This window comes from Typopeltis vanoorti, chromosome 13 (assembly GCF_054136105.1).
Source record: "Typopeltis vanoorti isolate ZY-2024b chromosome 13, IOZ_Tvanoo_1.0, whole genome shotgun sequence".
Classification (NCBI taxonomy): domain Eukaryota; kingdom Metazoa; phylum Arthropoda; class Arachnida; order Uropygi; family Thelyphonidae; genus Typopeltis; species Typopeltis vanoorti.
The window spans coordinates 18,859,238-18,884,444 of NC_143561.1; the positions used below are offsets into that span (position 1 = coordinate 18,859,238).

Below are 25,207 nucleotides of genomic sequence, written 5' to 3' on the forward strand. Positions count from 1 at the left end.
TGATGATAGAGATATGGATTCGTGTTGTGATTGGTAGTGCGCTTCTGACCAGATGAAGATCAAGATCAAGATAAGATAAGGGATTGTGACGTGAATGTTTGTTGTTATCAGATGAATATAAGTGACGTCATTTGTTAGGTGTAAATAAATGACGTCATTTATTAGTTGTAAATAAGTGACGTTTTTGTTTTGAATGGAAAAGGGAGATATATTAGTGGATAAGGAATTATCCACTAATATTGTCGTGATTGGTGGGACACGTTTGACCAGATCAAGATAAGATAAGGAATCGTGACGTGATTGTTTGAATTTAATTATATGTTGATGTCACTCAAACAAACAGTTTTTTTTTTTCTTCTATAGATGGCTGTACTAATTTTGCAATACATTTTGGGGTATTTCTTTCATGTTAAAGGGTGGGAATTCTTAGAGAAATTCGTGATGGCGGCAGTGTTTCGAGCTTTTCTGAATAATTTAATTATATACTGGTGTTCCTTAAACACACACTTTTTTCTTTTTCTTTTTTTTCCATAGCTCATCTGTATTTTCTTCTATATTTATATTCTAATTCATGTTCATATTTTATTCATAATTCATCCGAATATTTTGATTTGTCTAAATTAAGAACTTAAAGTTCAATAAATAAATAAATAAACAAATCTTGTGTGAATTCACGGTGATTTCAAAAGTGATCTTACTTAAACATACATAACACATTAACGACACTGTTTGTTCTTTTAAGTTTAAACGGCGACAGTATTTCGAGCTTTTCTGAATAATTCAGTTATATGCTGGTGTCTCTACGGCATTTTAAAAGAAATAAATTAAAATAAACGGACAGTTAAATGGATTACAAAACCTTTTTTAAAAAAGGTTTTGTAATCCATTACAAAATCTACGATATATTATATATTTTACAATAATTATTTCACTAAATAAGAAATCACCAAGAAAACTGTTTCATGTGATCCAACAAATACGCCACTCGGTAAAGTTTTACTTTTAATCTGCGTGGGTTATAATGCATCTAATGTAAAGTGAATTAGGAGATATGCGCATTCAACGTCTCCCTTACGAGTACATAATCCTCCAATACGTGACACTACTACCATCTATCGCCTAACACAACTACTAATAACATACATTGTCTGTAAATATAAACGTGGGTTCGATACCAAATGGTTATTAGCAATTGGAATTTTTTAAAAAAATAAGCATAAACAAACACGTGCCAAGTAACGAATCTGTTCATTCATAGTCCATGTTTACAACATATTCTCAAAAACGCCTCCCTCAGCTTTAATACACAATGCAATCTCGTCCTTGTATAGCAAGTACTTCTCGTATCTATGGGATGAGAATAAAAATGCAATCTCGCACGTCATGTTTCCACTTTTGCTTGGCATACTTACTCTTTCATTCACCCCCCCCCTTATATTGGGGGGGTGAATGAAATGATTTAGGTCCAGAGACATGAATTTTGTGGATCAAAGACCGATCTGCTTGATAACGAAATTATCAACATGCATTTTCACTGCAAGGGTAAAATGTGGGGAGCTCCATTGTGTTGGAGTATACATAACAACACTGTGTAGCGAAAACTTGGAGTACATATAACACTATAACAGTAGCGGAATTCGTCTTGCAGAAATTGATTACGCAGCTGGAATTCGAACTAACGCTTTCCTGGAATCTGTGGGAAATTATTACATTTTTATCTCTATGATAACATCTCAATTGTCTTATTTGCCTATTTTCGTGCTTAAGGACGTTTTCGAAGACAACAAATATATCTTTAATTGCTAATATCAATATGATAGAGCAAAAATAAGCCACTTACTAATTAAAAATAAGCAGTGTATTAATTTTAAAACTTACCAAATTGATATTAATCTGAGAAAACTAGCTTGATATAACTGTAGTTGTAATATAGTTATACAGTATAATAATTTGTAATGTAATATATTATATATAATACACAGCGAAATCCCCATAAACATCACTTATTTCAGACGACAATACCTGGTCTATCGTAATTGGCTCAGAGCACAAATTCGCCACCTATTAAATAAATTCAATTAATATAATGCGACAATTAATAAATTATCCAAATGAATAAAGGTTAAATAATCGTTTTTAGGATGCCAATAGCTGTTTAATTTCACGTCTAATTCTTATTTCATCTTAATTTTGTTGCTGATAGAAGACGTCTATTTTAAAAGTGTCCATTTTCAAAACGTGATTAATTATTATACAATAATAGTATTATAAGGTGCTAATTATTAAAATACTTATTATTTATATGAGTTATCTTAAAACATCAACTGCGGCACACAAGCGGTAGTCATTATAGTTGTACAGCAGGTCTCAGGACACGAACATGGCACACGTCTCTGTGGAACACGCGAGGTCTCATATTTAGGAAAGCTAAACTATGTTTACTATGTAACATATGACTTTATCATGCGCTCGCTGTACACCTGGGTTTAATTATCTTGTAACTGTACATGTATCCCGAAGGCCAACGTCGAGGTAGTTGTTAATCTCGGCACGTTCAATGACGGGATTTCCTTCATGAGGTTATTTCGTATGCATTCAAACCGAAAACAGAATTACGGAAACGCATACTGAGCACCTGTCTTAGAATATGCTCGATAGCATCTTCAGTCCACTCAATCAATTATATCTTCTCAGCGGGGACGGGTAGGTCATTTATTACTTGCTTTGACGTTTTCGTGACTAACTCTTTATCCTGCAAGGTTGATGCACGTACGATTCTCTGGTTATTTTCCCATGAACTTCTGTATAATAAGATTTCGCTAAATTATGTTTACTATATTTTTCTTTTCCCCCTTTGCTTTCCTGAATTACTTTCAATTAGTTTATGGGGGAATGAAGAAAATCTTTGGGCGATGTGTCAAGAGTTTCTCATAGTTTATCCTCCCGTTCTATTGGACTATTTATACTAGATCTGGAGGGAGGTAACATGTAACATGTTCAGTCATGCAGATGTTCAAAGATTGAACATCTGCAGATATTCATCAATCCATGAACATTGCAATGTTCCAGGATTGTTGAAAAGTCGAACATATGATCCTGAAACACTAGAAATTCATGTCTTTTTTCTTTTTTTTTTTTTTTTTTGAAATAGCAGTAATGCGTTATCGAGCCCACTTAGTAAAAAGATGCACTAAGAAACATCAAGATGTTTTTTAGTGCCAACATTAATTTGCTTAACGTAGTCTAAAATATTTCGTATTGTAAAGTACTACAGTTAAGGACTAAATGGTTGGGGATTGGGTTTTTCTTTAATAGAATTAGCATGTTTCTGGCATTTATTTAATCACTTTGGGCTTTCCGCAGTGGATCGAACATGAGGTTGCCATCATGGCAACCCCATGTTTGATCCACTACTGAACGTTATCAAGTTCGATTCTAGTCCCTGAGTAAAGGCGCTTTTTTTTTCTGACAGTTCTTGAGTAAGTCGATCATTGGCACAGGCTAGGAAGGTTCCCCTCCTGGAAATCTCAGGTTTCAACTCTGCAACTCAAGGAAATCGACTTCAGAAATCACACTATTTCAGATAATAATATATATATAGTGGTAAAGTTAGGGATCACGATATAGCGACGATTGTTTACCATACTCTACTCCCCAGCTTGAACTCATTAATATCCTGACCAGCTTGGTCGACAGTATCTGTGACAACTGTTGACTAAGATGGAGAATGGCTGTCTGTCCAGTCTTTAAACAATGAATTAAGTTTAAAATACCTTGCCTATCCCTTTGGGAAATATTAATGGATCAAATATTCTAGGTTGGTGTCACTCTATTAATATCATAACGCTTGTCTAATATTATATGTTATATAATATATAATTATATATATATATATATATATATATATATATATATATATATTAAATTTCTGAATATGCACATAATAGCCGAAAATATGAAATAACTTCTGTTTTACTTGATAAGCCGTTTCCATGATTTGGCTTATCCATCACTAAGATTCTCTGATGAAATAAAAATGCTAACCTAAAGTAACATTAACATACCATCTGTAAATATTTTTTTATAAACAATAACAGAAAAACACTCGCTGTTAAAATTCCAGTTCTTCACAGATACTTAAATAGTTTTAATGGGTTCAGTTTCGTACCCTTTAGAAAAATAAACAGAACCTTCTAAAAAATGATGAACCAGGGAAAAGGTTTTTGTAACAAACTGGTTTTATTTCGAATATGTACAAAAATTAATAAATAAAAATATTGATGTTTTATTAAGATTTTTATTTTTACTTTTTTAAATAAAGTACGAAAATTTTAAGATTTTACGTATAATTATCATTATATTTTGATAATTTTGGATAATGAAATTATCGATAGATAAAGCAGAAAATAATTGAATATTTGGACTACCATCTTAATTTATAAATGCATTTGTAATTCATCTAGTGAAATTTCTGGCCATGCTCTTGACCATCATTGTTTCCAATTTCTCAGAACTTAAGATATAAAATTAATCAAATTCAGAAGTTCAATTTTTTAGCCAGATAATTTCCAGCACTTGTACCTGCAACTTATACTTTTTCTTGGTAGAAAAATAAATCTAATTATATATTATGCATATCAGGTATTTTTATTGACAATGTTCTGGGCAACATTTTCGAATATGCAAGGGAGGGGGAAAGTGAATGAAGCAATACTGTCACCGAGCAATTGACTCTGGTACCCAGAGATCTACACATTGCAATTGTGGTCCACTAAGTAAAATTATCAGCTTCAAATAATCAAAAATCCACTGTCAGCCATTCATCAGTGATACTAGAATGAGAAAGTCGTATGTATCCTATGAGAGAATTACATAATGGCGAAAATGAACAACTACAAAATAAATTTAATGTCAGGGAATTATTATTACCATTATTAAAAGAGACTGTCCATGGAGGCAGAAACTCATCTACGGAGGCTACATATCGACCGGTAGCCAATCAGAGATACCTTGTCAAAGACTATCACTAATTATATATGGCATCCGGTGAAGAGATGTGGCTGAGAAGTGCTATCATCTCGTGGTCCCTAATCCTAACACTACGTTTACTGTCTGAAATAGTGTCAGTTCAACGATCAATTTTCTTGAGTTTCTTCTTCTTCTTTGGTGCATCAATCCGAAAATTGGTAAATATGGCAGCACATCACACATCCTGTCTTGTGACTTCCTTTTTATCTCTTCATAACTCTTAGCGCCAATTAGCATCATTATGTTATTTATATACGAAATTCTTGGTCTGCCTCGTGGCCTCTTTCCTTCTACAGTCCCCTCCATTATTTCTGTAATCAGTCCCCCATGCGTCAAATGGTGTCCAATTAGGCTTTTTCTTCTCTTATTGATGTGTTTCATTAATGACCGCTCTTCATGAACTTAATCAAAACTTCATTACTTTTCTTTTCTGCCCGACTAATTTTCATCATTTTTCTCCAGCACCAGAGACTGACTAACTCAGGAACTGGTGGACAAAAGACATAGTAATAGTTTCTCTAGTCAGTAACTAGAAATTAGAGCCAACAACGCTTTCTTTGGACTATCTAGTGCCTTGACAGCGCATGCCACTACCATTCAGTGGATACAGTGCCTGTATCCACTGAACTATAAAGACTCTCTCCAATACTAATAATTATAATTATTCCAAAGAACGCGAATGACTCATTGTGCAGCCCATAGGTTTAATTGCTTTAGCTGTAACTGCAACCGAACAAAATCAAAGTTTGGTAGTAATAACTTTTAAATAACTTTTATTTTTCTTATCTTTTTTGTTTTTTTTTCTTGTTAGATCAGTAGGCTGCTAGCCTCTATCTTCAGCCCTTTCCTAATAGTCTGAAATCATCGATAACCTGGGGCTATCGATGATTTCATAGGCATCAGAGCAGGAGCACTGCAGACAACTTGTCACTATCTCCAGTTCTTAAACTTTTAACAGGTATATATTATTACTAAAATAATGAGTGAGCTCTAAGGTCGACTTGTGTATTGTGGATACGAAATCTCATTTCTGGGAAGAGGAAAAAAGAAAACAAAAAATACTCGATTGTGCCAAAGGTCAACTAAACCTGGAACCAGCTGAAAAATGTTTCTCTAGTTTGTGACTAGAATCGAACCTATAACTATTTACTCTGGCACAGTGCCCCCCCCCCCAAAGAAAAAGGAGAAAAAAAAAACACTAGAAAACTTTCCAGAAATCTTTCCCTAATTAAAATTATTTTTTATTTATGTTGTGTCGTGTCTTCTTTTTCTATACTAGTTATGAATTAGCGATCATTGCAGATGCTCAATCATAGTTCGTATGCGATACGTAGTGTGTATTCTCAAATTGTCTACTCAACTCTTACTCCCCTTCTCAAAGATTAAATCCCGAGTGCACTACTGCTCTGGCAGCATAATATTACATCACAAAACGCATTATCTTAGTCCTACACAGTCCTAGTCAAACTGCCTAACGTTATTAACTTAACAGCTTATATGGATACATTCACGACCACTTCAGGTCTCCATTAAGTAAGGTGGACTCACTCAGGATGATATAAATCATCAGCCATCCCTAAATAACTATCACATCGTCAGATGCGAATCCACAACATGGATAGTGGAGACTTTTGTCCAGGCTCAACGGCTACACACATATTAATCATCAGCGTATATATCCAGAAGATAAACTTGGACTCCAAACCAACAAAAGTATATTTTTGCTCTCACACAGTACTTCTCCATCTATGCTTAACTGTGGATAGTTGCTAATGAAATTATGTCAATGAACTTAACCCCAATACTGAAAAGGAAGTAATGTCAAAATTTAATAGTTGTCTTAATTAGTGGAACAAGTAATCAAATAGGTGCAGGAAACCATCAGTTTTAATAATAGTAAAACATTGACCACTCGCTTTGCTTGCAATAGAAGGATCTTGCTTCATTTTTCTGTTTGATAATATTCGATCTCTTGACAAGACCAGATTTCACTGATTTACACTGTTTCTTAGAAAAAATTCATATTGATATTTCCCTAAGCCCACAAAAATTCGGGTCTTTTTGCTCAGGACCTATAACCCATTCTCTAAACAAATTCGAAATCATCCCAACCATAGAAAACTCTTCTTAAGTGTGAGGTAGTGTATTTAAAAATAAATAAATCTTTTCTAATTATTTTTGATGTGTCAAGATTAAGGAATTATTCCACACATGACATTTGTTAAGGATCTTTTTGACCTCTCATGGAATGTGCCAGTGCCTCTACTCTTTAATGTGTACACTGCTCGGAAAGAAGTCAATGGACACCCGAATGGAAGGAACAAACAGCCATGGGATCCACCTTAATAAGATGTAGGACCTCCTTTGACTGCAGAGGATTATATGGGGCATACTTTCCACAAGCATATGATAGCGATCAATGGGAATTATGTAGCATTCTTCCTGTAGGCATGTAATGAGGTCCTGGACAATTGTGGAGTGGATGTCCCTTGACCTCACCCAACGCTCCAGTTCATCCCAGAGATCATCAATAGAATTGAGATGAGGGGTCTGTGATGACCAGTCAAGTGTAATAACGTTCATGTCCACAATCGCAGCAGTTACAGTAGCAGCCAGATGACAGTGCATTGACTTAGTGAAAGAGACAATGGTCATTCCATAGAAATGCCACAAAGTAGGTTGACCCAGATACCTCTCGGAGTTGTGTTACTGACACTACAAACAAAGGTCCAGTCCGACCTATGAAAAATAGACCAGATTACCTACTATGGTAACAGACGTTCACCGAGCATCTGCCACACCCATATCTATCTCCTCAGCAGAGGGTGTAGCGCGATTCGATACTCCATGACAGTTTTCCAAGTTTCCATGTTCAACTGTACATGCTCTTTGCATCACTGTAGACGGTGCTGCATGCTGGTTCAAGAAAAGTGGGACTTGCATATTGTGATCCTATCATGAAACCCATGTAATGAGTTGGTTCTGAATGCTTTTGTGCAGAGGTGTCAGTGTTCAGTAAGTTGTCTACTGCAAATAACACTTGCAGTTGAATCCCTGCACTTCCATCTCAGTAGGGTATGAGATGGCCCAATTTGTCAACAATTTGCCAAAAACAGAGGTCTGCAACATGGTATATCACATCACAGTGCCTCTTTCCAACTCAAATCAGTTCCCTTTTTGCAGCCATTTCACTCAGACAGTTGCACCATATTCTTCCAATTAATACTGGCTGCAAACACGACTCGTTACATGGCCCGATTTACCTTGTCTATTGACTGCTTTCCAAGGAGTGTATCAATGATATAGGAAATCAGAGCCAGCGCAAGGGTCTTTCCCACCCACATGCAATTTCAATCTAAGTGCCCCTGTAACAATCCGGGCGTGTGCGGTTCTTTTATGATAATAAAAGAAAACTTTAAATTATTTGAAATTACTTAAATAAATTTTGACAGAACAGCCACACGTTGGTTCGCTAAATGTAACGAACAAAGGGGTGTTGACTAGGCGGGATAATCATTAAAAACCCGAATATTTAAAAAATTCTCAAAATTTAAAGCAAATTTTGATAAAGCCACTTCACTTTAATCATTGAATATAATGATACAGGGATTATAGCCTTCTCACCGACCTGAATCGCTAACAAAATTAAAATGAATTTTAATTAAAGTTAAAATTTATTTGAACTAAAGTTTAAAAATTCTTGCATTTTACAAGTTACTAAATTTTTATGGGGGGGAGTCCGACCACACCTCCTCTCCCCCCCTGGACTCTTGAAGCTCTTGACCAAATTTCTTATGGTCCGATTTCAAGGTGACTAACGTGGCAACGACATCCAATTTTTTAATGAAGAGTCAACTGCCCCAATACTGAACTGACACCCACTCACATCTTTTCCTGTCCAGCAATTGCAGCGGCCTTGAAAGAAATGGATCCTAATCCTGAACAAGTTCTATACAAGCAGAATCATAGAAATGGACAGGGCAGTGTAGGGAGCACACGGAGGCATCTAGGACTCTTCAAAGGAGACAACAACAACAAAATTCTTAGTAACTTATAAAAATTATTAAAAACTTTTACAAGTGGAACTATCTTCTAGGAAAATAAAAGAAATTCAAGATAGATGAGAAAATAAGAAAAGAATTCAGAAATAATTAGAACATATTAGAATAAATTAAATTACATAAATATTCTTGAAATTTTTTAATTAAAATTTTAGGGTTTTCGATTTCATATTCACAAAATTAGAAATAATGGTATTAACGTCTAATTCCGCACATATATCATTTTCAATAGCTATTAACGCCAAACTAACAAGCTTGTTCTTAAGTAGGTTTTAATCAATTGCAAGTTGGAAAAGGAACGTCACTGCTCGCTACGCTAACAGGTAAGGTTAATAGTATTCTTAAAGCAATTGAAAAGTTAGGGAAAGATAAATTATTGGACACAATAAAATTAAGAATATCGAAACGGTTTTGAATATTTAAATTATCCTTCCGTAAAATATCCCGGAAAGCACATAACTCGTCATATAGTTCTATTGCATTTACGTCTTTATTGTCGCCGTCCTTCAAGAGAATTTCTAAATCGTCACAATTTTTTCGTAAATCTTCGTTATTAATTTGTAGTAATCTATACAATAAATTGAAATTATATGTTTTTAGTTGTTCAAAACGTTCTATTAACGAACACATTGCAACGTCTAGAAGTGTATAAAACACATTCACTCTAAATTTATCTTCTGGCGATTGTGGCGTTTCGTCGTGATGCTCATAGTCAAATTGTCGTGTCTTCTTTCGTCGTCGAACTTCCATACCAGATTTAAATCCTTGTTCTCCATCCACCTCTTCACTCAGTTCTTTTTGCCGTTTTTAGAACTTCTTTAAAATTTGTATCTGATCGATACTCTTGTAAGAATATTTTTAAGTTTTCGATAGATTCTAAAGCAAGTGTAATGTTCATATTTGTCTTGAAGCATTTTGCTCACAGGGTTTATTTTGTTAAGTAAATCATGCCAAGTTATAAGAGAGCAAATAAATTTGTAGTCCTTTATTTTACCTCATGTTTGTGCTTCATGCCGTTTCTTTATTAAAATTTTCATTATTTAAAATTTCAAAAAGTGCATCTTAAATTTCTCCTAACTGATATCGTAGAGGGCGGAATGCATTAATTTTACTTTCCCATCGCGTTTCTGATGGCTGTTTCAATGTTAATTTTTTTACGAATTTTAAAAGGATTGCCCAATGTTTGTAAGAGAATGAAAAGAAATTGTATATTTCTTGAATAATTGCAAAGAAACTAATTGTATCTGCATTCACTTTGGCTGCATCGTTAATGATTAAATTTAGAGTATGAGCAGCACATGGCACTTAAAAAGCTCGAGGATGTTTATTCAAAAGCAAATTTTGGAGCCCACGTTTTCCCTTTCATATTTTCCCCATTGTCATATCCTTGACCTCGCATGCCTTCAATGGGAATGTTCAATTTTTCCAGTTGTTCCATTATTGTTACACATAGACCACTTCCTGTGGAATCTGAAACATCTGCAAAACCTAAAAATTTTCCCCTGATCTTGACAATTCCATTGTCACAGGAAACAAAGCGAATAATAATAGTCATTTGTTCTGTTTTATTTGCATCAGGTGTGCAGTCTAAAATTATGGAATAATATTTAGATTTTCGAATTGATAATAAAATTGTATTCCTGATTGCGTTACTTAAAGTTTCCAATATTTCATTTTGACTGTCTTTCCTCAAATAGTGTACTCTATTGTTTCATTGTAGGGCCCTTTCAACATGATTTTCCATAACGGGATCAAACTTCGCAAACAGTTCGACTAATTTTAAAAAATTTCCATTATTCCTTTCATATAATTTATCAGATGATCTGCGAAAAGCTAAATTTTGGCTACGAAGGAATTTTATAATTTCAATCACGCGTTCTAAAACACTCGTCCAATGTTTCTTTTCCATTTCATACATGCTTTGAGTCTGGCAATCAATAGTAGTTTTGTTTTTTAAATTTTTATCAAGTTCCTTCCATTTTAAGAAATTCTTTGTGTGAGTTAAACTAGTCTCATGTCTATGTAAAGTTGTACTTACATTTCTCCAATCGTTATAACCTTCTACAAGACTTGATTCAGTAGGTGCAAAAAGTTTGCAACAAAAGCAAAAAACAGAATTTAAAGTTTCGGAACAAATGAGCCATGTTCTTAGCACGAGGTCACCGTTTTCCATTTTTCTATTATAATACGTGTTGCCAAATTTACGACCATATGTATCTCTGGGATATATATTTTTCTTTTGGACAGGCCGCATTTCAATTAAAACAACTCTTAATTTTTCATCAATGTCACCATTCACCTGGATCTTCTAAATTTACAGAGACTAACAATGTGTTAGTTTCGTGGTCAACTACAACTAAATCTCCTGTTTTTCACTTAAATCATGCGTCTTGTTATCTTGTTCAACAGTTGCAATAGTACTTTCATGCAAACTGGATGATGTGCATGGTTCTTCAACTCGGATTTCTGATGTATCGAGTTGGTTACAATCTGCATCAGAATATTTTAATATTTTAACAAATTTATTAAGAGCCCCAGTTTGTTTTTTAATATCTGCTTCTTTCGCAGTGACGCTTACGATTTTGTGCACCGGATAAATTTAATTTTTGATTCCATTTCTATTTTAGACCCACAAGAAATTATTACACAACACGACACAGTAGAAATAATAGTCCGCACTGCGCTGCTGTCAGTAGCCTACTGAGATGCGTACGATATGACTGGCTAACTAGCAACAAATGTTTTATACGAAAATTCGTTTCTGCGCATAAAACCAGTTCACCTTAGATAGACTGCAGTAGACAACATTCTCCAGGCAAGTTTAGCCTGCTCTCGCTGCAAAATTGTTACAAAATAGCCAGCTGATCAGAGGCAGCAATATACAATTTTTTTAATTTTTATTCGGTGTATTGGGCCTTATTTTAATATTGATCATTCTAAGAATTTTGTTTTTATGATAAAAATTTTGTTTCTTAAACATGAACTTATTAACCGTGCCCCAGCGACGGCGCCCCCTTCGTTGTGGCGTCCGCATGCACTGCATGCCTGCTTCCGCTGGCCCTGTAGGAAATGATTTAAGAGGGATAATATTCAGTTGTTTGATGATGCAAAACTGGAGGACAATGGTCCATAAAAGTGATATAGATATCCTGCAAGTTGGTTTAAATAAATTGGCATTATGAACAAAAGATAACCAGTCAGCTTAATGTTGGAAAATGTAAGGTTATTCACTTCTGGTTTTTTGAAAATATTACATATTGTGTATCACTGATGATACTGAACTACAGGAAACTGAAGCTAGTTGAAGTTGTTCAGAGAGCACATTGCAAAAGGAGGCAAAATAGTCCAAAGGATTGCTTGGATGTTCAAAAACACATTAACAAGACAGTCAGGCTATTATTACTCATAAAGCTATGATTCTTCCCCCTCCTGACTACTGTGCACATACATCTCTCTTGGAAAGAAGTCAATGAACACCAGTGCTCATTTACGTCCATGGCACTTACCTTAACAAGGACCTCACTTCACTGTGATTACTGCAGCAATTCTATGGGATATGCTTTTTACAAGTATGTTAGCGATCAATGGAATTTTGGACCATTCTGTAGGCAAGTAATGAAGTCCTGGACTGTTGTGAGACAGACGTTCTTTGACATTACCCAATGCTCCAATTAATGCCACACATGTTCATTAGGGTTGAGATCAGAGCTCTGTGGAGGCCAGTCAAGTAACAGCTAACTCACCTTTCAGCAAAAGATGAGTTAGCAGATCTCATACAGATGTAGGGGGTTTAACATCCCCTAGAAAAGGCAAACTAGCCCTGTGAACACACATGGATTAGTCTTGAATACATCCCAGCCATATGCCAGTCCCAAATCCGGATAAAATGAGGGGGGGGGGAAGCAACTACCCTGTAAAAAAAATCTCAGAGAACACAATGCCTACAAAGTCACCTAGGGTTAAAAAATGAACTGAAAGGGAAAAACCACCACCACCATACACACATTTATATAAATGATCTACCAATAATTGTCCAGACACTTAAGTGGAATTTATCTCCATTCCTTCATCAAAGCAGCACTAAGTTCAGTGACAGATCGAGGCCATGCTGCTCTGGACCTCAATCGCTGCTCTAATTTATCCCACGGGTGTTCGATGGGATTGTGGCCAGGATTCTGTGCAGGCCAGGGAAGTCGTTCAACACCTAGCTCTTCATACCATTCCATAACAGCTGCAGCTTTGTGGCACAGGATATTGTCATCTTGATAGTCACATGGGTCTGTTCCATAAAAACTCCACTGTAGGCAGCAACCTGATTATCCAGAATATCAAGGTATTGAGCTGCTTTCATGAAACCATGGATGGCCATTGATCCCACTCCAAATCAGCTGAATGCATCATCCCACACTATTACTCATCCACTACCAAACTTCACTGTGGTACACCACACTGGTAACAAGCGTTCACCAGGCTGTCTCCACACCCTGCGATCAGACTGAAAATAGGTGAATCTTGATTCGCCACTCCAGAGTAGTTTTCCAATGATGAATTGTTAAGTTCACATGCTCTTTGCACCAGGCCAGATAAGCAACCTTATTCTTTATGAAGTTTGGTTTGTGTGCCACTGCCCTTCCATGGAAACTAACCCAGTAAATGAAATTCTTTTCATACAATATCAGTGCTCACCATGCTGTCACCCTGGGTGCTTTCCTGTATACTAGTAATGCTAGAACGTTTCCGTTTGTTGATCACATTGCCAACCGTTGATTTTGGAAGCTCCAATCGAGCGGCAATGGCACCAATGTGACAGCCCACAATGACACCTCTCTAAGTCACCGAGTTCACATCATGTTGCCATACCACCTATATTCAACTGCTACGATGAAATACTGCTTCCTACTACCTGTACACCGGTTTTTGTTATTAACAAACCTGGAATGTCCCATAACTTCAAATAACAGGGGTGTCCAGACAATTATTGGTAGATAATGTGTATGTATATATAATTCATGATCCCAATCTGTAAGCCTCAAACTACTTTTCTACTTTGTTCATTTCTGCAATTGCTTTCACAGGGTCTTGTTACCCTGAAATAAGATCCATCTATGTGAGTTAAAAAGGCAAACAGCTGCTGATTAACTTGTTCACAGTCCAGCTTCCAATACTATCTAGAACCAACTGTACTGTTCATCTCAGCCATTTTTATCTTTAACACTTAGCGATTTTTGGTTTTAGTGTTCTCTGAAACCAAAACTTCTTGATTATTAAATAAACAAAACAGTATGATTTCTCTAATTAAACTCACCTACAAACATTTCCAATGTGCTACGAGTTCTGAAATCTCTGAATATATACAAAACAATCACATCTACTACTTGCCAGGGCAACATGGTGATTCATAGATGAAGAGCTTGAAAGATTAGACAACATCCTTAATCACATGAAAAAGATAAAATTAAATGGATTACAAGAGGAATTCCAAGAAATTTTCAAGTGTCATCACACATTAAGCTATGCCTACCAACACTTCTATGGGTGTTTATAGGCAGAAAGAATAAGAATAATATTTCATATCTTGCAGTTTCACAAACATCTGAGATTAGGTTGATTTTATATCTGCTGCTGATTCTAATAAGTCATATCTGTAGTTTAATGAAGCACAGTAGTTTCTTCAAATTGCATTGCATAAAGTGCCCATGGCATTGTCTGTTAGACCTGACTATAGTTGGAAAATGTATGTTCTTTGAAATGGACATCTTCAAATGCAGATCTTCCAGTTTACAACGCAACTAGCTGAGAGTATAAGGAGCATTACTGCATTGAACCTTGGGGATCTACAGACCAACTCACTTCCCTAAATAAAGCATTAAAGAAATATTATCTGCATAGTTTTCAAACAAATACATCTGCCATCACACTCATGGTAAGTCAGGTCAAGCAAGCCATGCCATGGATACCATGCACAGAATCAAAGAAAAAAAAAAACTTATACTTTACCACAGCAGGTACAAATATGACCAGAATCAGCTTGTATTCTAAACTCAACCCAACCTCAATAATATGGTTGTGCAAAACTTTCTGAGAAATGGGAAACATTCTTAAAACCACTGTACAACAACCAAGGTTGATTACCAGCACCCACAAACACAAATATTCAAGTTCCTTTCAGGAGCTTAATTTTTGATCACTTCAGCTTGTTGTGTACATGTTTAAAATTTTGTTTGAATTTCAAAAATCATGATGATGGCTCATGACAGACAAAATACTGGGGTCATTCAACTAACCTGTTTTTCATCCTTGATGTTGCCTCTCCATTCCATTATACACAAAGTATTTTGCGCTTGATAGATAAGAGTATTACTATTCCTCTATTCAAAGAGAATTAAAACTCCTTATTCGATTTTAAAGTATTTGTGAAAACCTAAAGCAGTTAAAACTGTAGAATTGGTATCACATGACTGCATCTATTTAATTTTGACAGCAGAGATTTAAGGTGTGCCGTTAGTTGAAAAACTAAGTAATCTAAAAGCAGAGTTCTGAAAACAAAATCCTGAAGATTACTTGCATTATTCTAATTCTTAACTCAAGGATATTTCTTGTATGCATTTTTATAGCTAAGAGCCTTCATAGACAAAGCCCTTTGGTCAGAAAGAAGTGGGTTTGATTCCTGTTTATGTGAGGAACCTTTATCTGGAAGCTTTCTCTTTCAATTAAAAGTGAGTTAGAGGATTTTTTTTTTCAACTGGAGAAACTGATTTTTTGTCCATCATGGTTAACTATGGGCATAACATTAACCTCCTACATAGGAGAAGGCATTTAATGGGATAATTAGCTATCTTCAATTGCTAAGCATGAAAATTTTACAACAGTACTCATTCCCAAGGTATAAATAAATTGCATTTATAATTTTTATTTTGTTTGTGTTTATGGTTGTGGTGCATTCCCATTAATTTAACACTTAAATTTTTCTGGAATAAAATGATAATCAGCATTCAGTTATTAAACCTAAATATTGTAAAATTCTCTTAATTTATAACACTAACACTTAAGATATTGTAATTCTTTTATTCATGAAATTCTTTCTATTCAACAAATAAATACTTTATTACCAATGGTGCAACATCCCCCCCCCTCCAATATATAGTTTTTTCCATAAAATTACAATTAAAAGGAAGCTTAATAAAATCTACAAAAGTATACAGATATAAAATGCTCAAAGACAGTGTGAACGTTCAGGCATAAAATCTTCAGATATAACTGTACAAATTATAGTTGCTATCAACACTTGGGAACAGTAAAAGTATCAAATTCTTATATTAGATATGTAATAAAATCTTAAAATATTACAAATGTACACCACTGTACAGTGTTAAATACACATTTACATAACAATACTGATAAATTTCAAACAGTTTAACAGGAGTATATATATCTTCAAATGGTACCCTGATCATTTCTTTACCCATTCACTCAAGCACTTGCTTGGTATAGTTTCGCACCTTTAATAGTTACTGCACTATATAATTTCTCTATTACCACTGAAAACACCGGTGCATATATGCTAATTTTTTGATTTACTAAATGCTTCTTTGTACTTACTTTAGATTTTTATTCTCTATACCCTCACCAGACCACCTTGAAGATAACATAACCTTGTAAATCAAAGTAATTTATATTACAAAATAATTGTTTAACAAATTATAAACTGTATTAAAATCTTAATTTTAATTGGCAACAGTCAACAGATTCTCTAGTAACTATTAACAAGTTTATCATGTCAGTGGTTTTTCATTATCTTGATGTCAAGATTAGAAAATGACTAAACTTAAATAAAGTTGAGAAAATTGTTCAATGAAAAATCACAAGCTATTTTTGATGGCTGAATATTTTAAATATAAATGAATGCATACATAGCATAAGACAAAACTATAAAATAATTTTCCACAATACATACAATTTTGCAAACAGAAGTACAAGATTTTTGTAAACGTTAATAGTGTTCCATTTTGAAGAGTGGTTAATTCTTATCACATACAAAGATGAAGAGTTTACTATCTCTACCAGCAATGATCAAATTATATATTATCAGAGTCCATTTTTATTCGAGTGACTACAAGATTTCATAAGAAAAGGATTGGGGGATTAAAAGTATAATTCCTTTAAATACATACTTTTTTCCCCCATAAAGAAAGATTTTTGTTATAGATTTTTCTTCCTACAACAAATACAAATCATTTAAATAATTTTTGAATAAGAAAAACTCCAATGTTGATATAAACAGTAGCTATACAAAATAGCTTATTCTTTTGGTTCAGGGTGGGAGGAAAAGGAAGGATAGGATTGAATTTCACACTGGAAAAGACCTATTTTGGCCATCACTGACTTATACAAGGTAATATATCTACAAGGATAAACCATACAAATATCCTGCTAACTAAATTACTCACAATTATCAGAAGCACTTCTATATATAGTAACATTATTATTAAATACATATTTGGATGTAACATAATTCTCTCTGCTTGAAATAGCCAAAGTTCTAAATCTAGCTCTACTCATGAATCCACTAGTGGTAATGAAATACTTATGGAATATATCAATGCTAAAAAAGGTACCAAAATACCTTATAAAATCATGCTTTCAGGCTACTCTTATCATCAGAAGAAATACTGTGCAACAGTAGCATACCATCTACAGCACAAAATTGAATACAATAGACTGGAGATGCCCAATTAGCAGAAACTATTACTATCTTCAAAATTTAATTCAGCTAGTTATTCTAATGAAACATGTAAAGGATACAAAAGTAACAAGAGATTAATACAGTTCCATTTAATGGAATATTGGATTTGCTAAATATTAGCAAGTCAAGCTGGCTAGCTAACAAGTAGTCAGTAATGTGAAATTGCTTATAATGCAGGCAAATGCTACCTCCCAATTTCGATAGATTCATATGTGCATTATAAAATTTTAAGGATGAATGCACTTGACTTACTAAAATCTAAAGTGCAAGTGGAGGTGCTGCAATGCACAGGTGTTGGGATAATCTATGCTCAAAGGGTGGATAAAAGGTGATTAACATACAGCAAGCAAAAAAATAGCTCTTAAGTGAAGGCCATCAATAAAAAGAAGCATAAAATAACAAGCTAACAACTTGTTGCCATGTTAATATGGTTTATGCAAGAATGTGCAGAAGGAACCCTCAACTCTGATGAAATTTTCAAGATTAAAGATGAAAAACTAAGGAAACAGAGAAAAAGATATCACAATTAAGTTATCATACAAAGGATGGCTATATTCTGGAACAAATTTATGACTGCAATCAAACTGAACTTAGTCATGGCATGCTTCCTAATCAGACACTAGCTTATAAATCTGGTAAACAAAAAGCATGGGCTTTAAATACAATGAAGGAGAGGGCAACACTGCTGTTTTGTGTCAACAGCAATGTAAAAATGCTAATGCCTGCATTCTTTTATGATAGATATATCATAAAAATATACAGGCATTAACATTTTCACATGGACAGAATAAGAATACTTGGATCACAGCAGAAATTTGAGAAACATTTTCATAAACCTTGTGTATACCATCAGAGCATGTTCATTTAAGGAAGAAAAATATGGAACCTAAAGTACATTTGTTGCTGGACAACTGAAAATGCAAAATAACAGTTTCACTTATAAAGCAACCCAATTTTTGGACCCCCACCATTCATGTTATATTGGGTATGCAGCATGCCTCATGTATGCATTTTTTTTTCCTCAGGTTTTCTTGGTAGAAGAGAACTTTTTCCTTAGGTTACTTGAGAAAAAGCAAATAACTAATGACTGAAAAATTGGCAACTAATTTGTTTTAACAAATTAGTGACAAGGACTTTTTTTGTTTGTTTGTTATAGTAAATCATTATAATGATGTTTGCTATAGTGAGAGTCAACTGTATGGAAACAGAATAAGTATGGCTGATATGATTGACATTATATATATATATATATATATATATATATATATAGAGAGAGAGAGAGAGAGAGAGAGAGAGAGAGAGATCAATCAAAACACCCCGAGCTAGCAGGTAGAATTCAATTTTAACATATTGACTTGGGATATGGATTAAGAAGAAAATAGCTGTTTGTCAAAGAACATAGACTACAAATGAGTTGAAGAAAAATTAGACAACTGCAAAGATGGAACCTGAGGCAAAAACATATTACTGACAAGAATGGAGAAAATAGCTTGACATTAATAATAAAGTGAATGTGTGAGCAAAGGTAATCTAAGGTGGATGATAAACAGAATAGAAGATTAGCAAAGCAGATGATCGAAATATAAATGGCAGGAAAAAGACCTATAGGAAGACTAAAATATAGATGGGTTAATGCAATTAAGAATGCCTTAAAAACAGGGGTTTTCAAACTTTTGTGAGATTCATAAGGATTCTATGAAATCTGATAAGGACAAATTTTTTTTGACATAATCTGAATGATGCTTGAGTTAATTAATATCCCAATTTTTTCAAATTCTGTAGTTTAACATTGTTTAACCTAAATCTAAAGGTCCCTGGTTCGTTTTCTGGTTTCGGCAGTTTTTTGCCGGCCTAATTAGCCGAGTGGATAGCGTATCCACTCTCCAGCCAAAAGGCTGTGGGTTCAAATCCTGCCGTGGGTATGGATGTTTGCGATTGTCTGTGGAAATACCAGTCGTGGTGGTTGGCAGTAGATGGCATTGGTGTAGTTGGTGATTGAATGGTGCAGACGGAGATGTAGAGCAGGTGCCCTCCCTCGATGAGTCCTTGGACTCCCTGGAGGTGTCATATAATAACAATGAAAACACTGACAGTGTTTTCAATAAGACTGTCAGTAGATTGCAAGAGGATATTCAGTTATTTGCAGATGATGTGAAGCTAGGAAGGGTTATTAGTAATAATGCAGATGTGGCAGCCCTGCAAGAGGATCTGAATAAACTGGACAGATGGGCAACTGAATGGGATGTTGGTTTAATGCAGCAAATTGTAAAGATTTATGTTTGGGATACATCAATGGAAGGCAGCATACTCGGTTGGAGGAGCTGCACTGGAGGAAGTAAGGAAGACAGATCTGACGGGTGATGATTGATAGAAACCTGAAATTCAGGGAACATATTGCAAAGGTGGTGATGGTAACCCAGAGGATTGCTGCAATACTGAGAAGGATGCTGACCTGCAGAGATAAGAGTTGTCATTCCATTGTATATAAAGCCCTGATCAGACCACACTAGGACTAGTGTTTTCAAATTTGGTCCCCAGAATTTGAAGGGAATAAATTAACTGTGGAAAGGGTACAGAGACAGATAACAAAGATGGTTTCAGGACTATACAATGTTAGTTATGAGGACTGACTGAGGGAATGTGGACTGCAGAGTTTGGTAGATATCATAAGAGATCTTTTGCTTAATGGAACAGGGGGAAGGGGCAAGGACAAGGGGCCATCCAAAAGTTAGGAAAGGAAGTTGTGAGCAAGAGGGTGAGGAGTGGTTTCTTTGCATGGAGGGTGGTTGAACTGTGGAATGCATTGATATGGTGAGACACAAATGGTCAATGAGTTCAAGGAGCAGTACAATAGACTGTTTTCTAGGAAGGACCTTCCCCAATGAGTCTTGATTCCACGGAGTAGGTACCTGAATCATAATAATGATTAATTGTGGTGGTAAGCGCAAGCCAAGAGTGACACACTCAAGATCCACTGGCATATTGACCAAAAATAATAATTATGTAGATTGTGCATTTCAAAGTGCACCTTCCAAAATCAGTTTCTCCCAGATTAAAGGATATTCCTGCCAATGACCAGCTATGGCATATGTGCTACATGTAGCATGTTGCTACCAATATGTGAATTGCAGTAGAACATTGATTATCTGAATCGCCCTCTGCTAAAAAAAATTTTTTTTTACAGTATACAGTACCTACTTTTAGTGTACTGGTTATAATGAAATATTCATCCTTCCACTTTCGCATTTATTTCCAATTATTTATTCGAAGATACATGCAGTATAACATATACACTTGTGGCCAATGACCTTGATATGTCACTGTCTGTTGTGAGCACAGGAGTATAGGTGTGTAGGGAGAAGGTTGTTAGCTTTCACTCAGTCTGCTGTGAGGTTATTGCAGATGTTTCTAATTACTCAATCCTCCTGTTTTTGTTTGTGTTGCTTTTTAAATGTTAACACTGCTGTCCTTTTGTGTTAATAATGGCATCTACAAGCCAAAGAAACTACTGTCTTATCAAAAAAAGACAAGATAATTATTAATAGAAGGGAAAAGAGTAAAGCAACATCTAACAAAGAGCAGAAAAAATTAAATTTCAAAGTTTGCTTGAAGTCAGACAATGAGGATAGCTCTATTCATTATAGTCTTATTTGATTGCATTACTTGTGTTTATTTCTGTTTATGTAAAAAAAAAAAGAAAAAATAGTATGATTTATTGTTGAAACCAAAATAATTGGGTAAATTCAAAATAAATATACCTTGTTTCTTCAAAATATTTTAGTTATTATCCACAAAGAATTTCCTAAATCAATTATTTTTTATATTCCATATATTGAAATATGGGATGCTTAAGGGTCAAAGCTGTATAACTGAGAGGAGACCACCACATAGCCTTTAAAGGAATGCGGAGAACCGACCAGGGCTTCTGACCTAATGTCCAATCCTCACCTTCTCGTGGTGCACCCTGTTGGGTATCTACTTGGAAACTGAACGAACGAGGATGGGCTGGCAATCTGGGATTTAGCGGACCAAATTGTATTCTTATTGGTTAAACCAAAATAAAAAAAAAATGATGGTACAACATGACAAAATTTCATGCCGGCTGGGGCGTCGCCCGGCTAAACAAGGCCCCCATTGTTTTCGCCAGGAAACCAGGGTGAACAGCGAAAAGTCAGCTACTGGAACAAATCTAAAAACAAGCCCCAACCCAACATCACCAGAGTTAAAGATCGGTACTATCAACATAAGAAGCCTGAATGGCAAAGAAATGGAGCTAGCTGAGGAATTAGATAAGTATCAGATTGACATAATAGGGGTGACTGAAACAAAAAAGACAAAAACTGGTGAGATCTTTCTGAGCAATAAATACAAAATGTTATCTTCAGGCAATGACAATCAAGGAAAAGAAGGAGTAGCCATAGTATTCAACACAAAATACGAAGCTAATCTTCTTGAATGGCAGTCAGTCAAGTAGAGTAATGTGGGCAAATATGAGAATGGGGAACTGGACAATGAGACTTATTTGTGCCTATGGTCCCACAGAAGGTTCTACTAAGGTAGAAGTGGAGGAATTTTTGATGCTTTAGAAAAAGCAACTAACACAATGAAAAATGAAAAGTTGATCCTTGTTGGGGATCAAAATAGCAGAGTAGGAAATGATTGTGAGACATACAAAAATATTTTGGGAAAATTTGGAGAAAAGAGCAAAGCTAATAATAATGGCAAATACCTGTTGGATTTCTGCTCATTACATGGACTGGTTATTACTAACACAATGTTCCAACATAAAAATGTGCACAAATTCACATGCAGAGAAGAGGCAAGGAATAAGAAAAGTCTCATTGACTATGTTATTGTTGATAGTGATGTTTTCTCCCTGGTGCAGGACACCAGAGTGTACAGAGGATTTGAAATTGGAAGTAATCACTATTTAGTCTTGAGCAGAATAAAATTGAATTTCATATTGAAAAGAATAACATGTAAGAAAGTTTTAAAGCGAATAAAAGTTGAGCAGCTCTCAGATGTGAACTGTAGGCTAAAATACACAAAGATTATTGAAGAAAAAATGAAAGAGTTTGAGAACAGGAACCAAACCTTGGAGATTCAGTGGCAAGCCTTCAAGAAAACACTGATTGATTCAGCCAGAGAGGCATGTGGTGAGGTTGTCTGCAAGGATAGAAAAATCAGAACTCCCTGGTGGACACAGGAAGTTAAAGAGGCAGTGAAGGAAAAGAAGAAAGCATATCAAAAGTTCCTGTCAAATAAGTCAGCTTGTGCTCTTAGAGAATATAAAGACAAATGCAAGAATGCTAAACACTGTGTAAAACTAGCTAAACAGAAGTCGTGGGAGGACTTTGGCAAGAATATAGAAAATAAATATCAAGAAGGTGGCAAAATATTCTGGAGGTTGTTGAAGAAGCTTAAGAATGGAGGAAAGAGTGCTGTAAAAGGAATTAGAGATGATAAAGGTGACATGAAAATGGGAGAAAAAGATATCCTTGAAGTATGGAGTAATTACTTTGAAAAACTGCTAAATGAAACAAGCAGTGATGACAGCACAGTGGTAAAAAACACTGACCAGGCATGCAGGCAGGAATATATATCCATACTTGAAGTAGAAAAAGCCATCAAAGGCTTGAAATGTGGAAAGGCAGCAGGAGTAGATGATATTCGACCAGAAATGCTGAAGTATTATTATTATTATTATTGTTCCGGGAAACTCCAAGGAGTCGACCGACTCATCGAGGGAGGCCCTAACATCATGTCAAGAACAGCTATTCACCATTCACACAGTATCTATCATACCTTGCCTTGAACTCATTCACGGTCGTAGCACCCACAACAGACTCTGGAAGCTTATTCCACTCATTTACCACTCTCCAAGTAAAGAACCTAGCTCTAACACCCTTGTCAACCATGCTCTTGCCCAGCTTCCATGCATGGCCCCTAGTCCTCCCACCACCAGTCATATTTTCAAAAATGTCTTCTGGATCAATCTTATAAAAACCCTTCAGTAATTTGAATGTCTCAATCATATCACCCCTCCTTCGCCTATCGTCCAATTTCTGCAACCCACAAATCTTCAACCTATTCTCATAAGGTTCATTCCACAGACCTGCTATCATCTTGGTCACTCGTCTCTGGACCCTCTCCACTTCCTCCCCATCACGAAGAAACCCTGGTGCATATAGCTGGGCACAGAAGTCCAGATGGGGTCTTATCAAGGCTCGATACAGAGGAACAACAACTTGTTCGTCTCTGCATGTTAAAGTACGGTGGTATAAGAGTCTTACAGTGGCTGCACTGCATAGTTCAGAAAGCCTGGAGAGAGGGACGAATTCCCGATGATTGGAGTAGAGCTCTAATAGTACTCATATATAAAAAGGGAAATAAAACCGCATGTGAGAATTACAGAGGTATTTCCCTACTGAGTGTTCCTGGCAAGATCTATGCCAGTATACTTGAGAAACTGTTGAGAAGAATTGTGGAAGAAAAGCTTGGTGAAGAACAAGCTGGATTCAGGCCAAATAGAGGCTGTCAGGATCAGATCTTCACTTTACGACAAATAGTCTAGAAAGCATGGGAATATAACAAAGATCTGTATTTAAGTTTTGTTGATTTGGAAAAGGCATATGACAAGGTGCCAAGAGAGAAGCTATTCAATACGCTGCAGTTATATGGTGTCAATGGGGCATTATATCAAGCAATACTTAGTCTTTATTTGAGTTGTAAGTCAGCAGTTAGAATTGAAGGAAGTACAGGAAGATGGTTTAATGTTAAATCTGGTGTGAGATAAGGATGTACATTATCCCCTCTGTTATTCATTATCTATATGGATCACATTATGAAGGAAAGTGGTATTAAACATGATATCAAAATTGGAGATGTTAATGTCAGCTCTTTGCTTTATGCAGACGATGTTATACTTCTAAATAAATCTGCTACAAGTCTGCAAGATTCTCTGACTAAATTGAATAGCTGTTGTAATAGATATGGTATGAAGGTCAGCAATAAAAAGACAAAGACAATGAAAATAAGCAGAATCATTGAAAATGTCAACTGTGTTGTGAATGGAGAACATGTGGAACAAGTAAAACATTTCAGCTATTTAGGGACAATTTTTACTGAAGATGGTAAATTAAATATAGAAATAGACAACAGAATCAGCAAAGCTGGTATGGTGGGAAGTCAATTGAATAAATTCATATGGACTAAGAGAGAAATTAGTCGGAACACTAAATTAGCTGTATACAAGACAGTGTTGAAACCAATTTTAACTTATTATGGATCTGAGAGCTGGGTCAGAAGTAAAACACTTGACCAAAGACTAGAGACCACAGATATGAGAGTCCTGAGAAAGATTATAGGCGTGATC

General features: G+C 35.3%; 1 protein-coding gene and 1 long non-coding RNA gene across 2 annotated transcripts in view; one reads left to right on the forward strand and one right to left on the reverse strand.

Moving 5' to 3' along the window:
- Positions 1 to 14,519, reverse strand: part of LOC150099966 (uncharacterized) — a 103,921-nt gene extending 89,402 nt beyond the window's left edge. Inside the window, exon 1 of the mRNA XM_090402802.1 lies at positions 14,395 to 14,519. Coding sequence (XP_090258928.1) covers positions 14,395 to 14,479 — 85 coding nt within the window. The 5' untranslated portion in view covers positions 14,480 to 14,519. The remainder of the gene's footprint in view (positions 1 to 14,394) is intronic.
- Positions 1 to 25,207, forward strand: part of LOC150099967 (uncharacterized) — a 67,032-nt gene that overhangs the window by 33,747 nt on the left and 8,078 nt on the right. Inside the window, exon 2 of the long non-coding RNA XR_016549252.1 lies at positions 9,359 to 9,412. This is a non-coding gene — a long non-coding RNA (uncharacterized LOC150099967). The remainder of the gene's footprint in view (positions 1 to 9,358; positions 9,413 to 25,207) is intronic.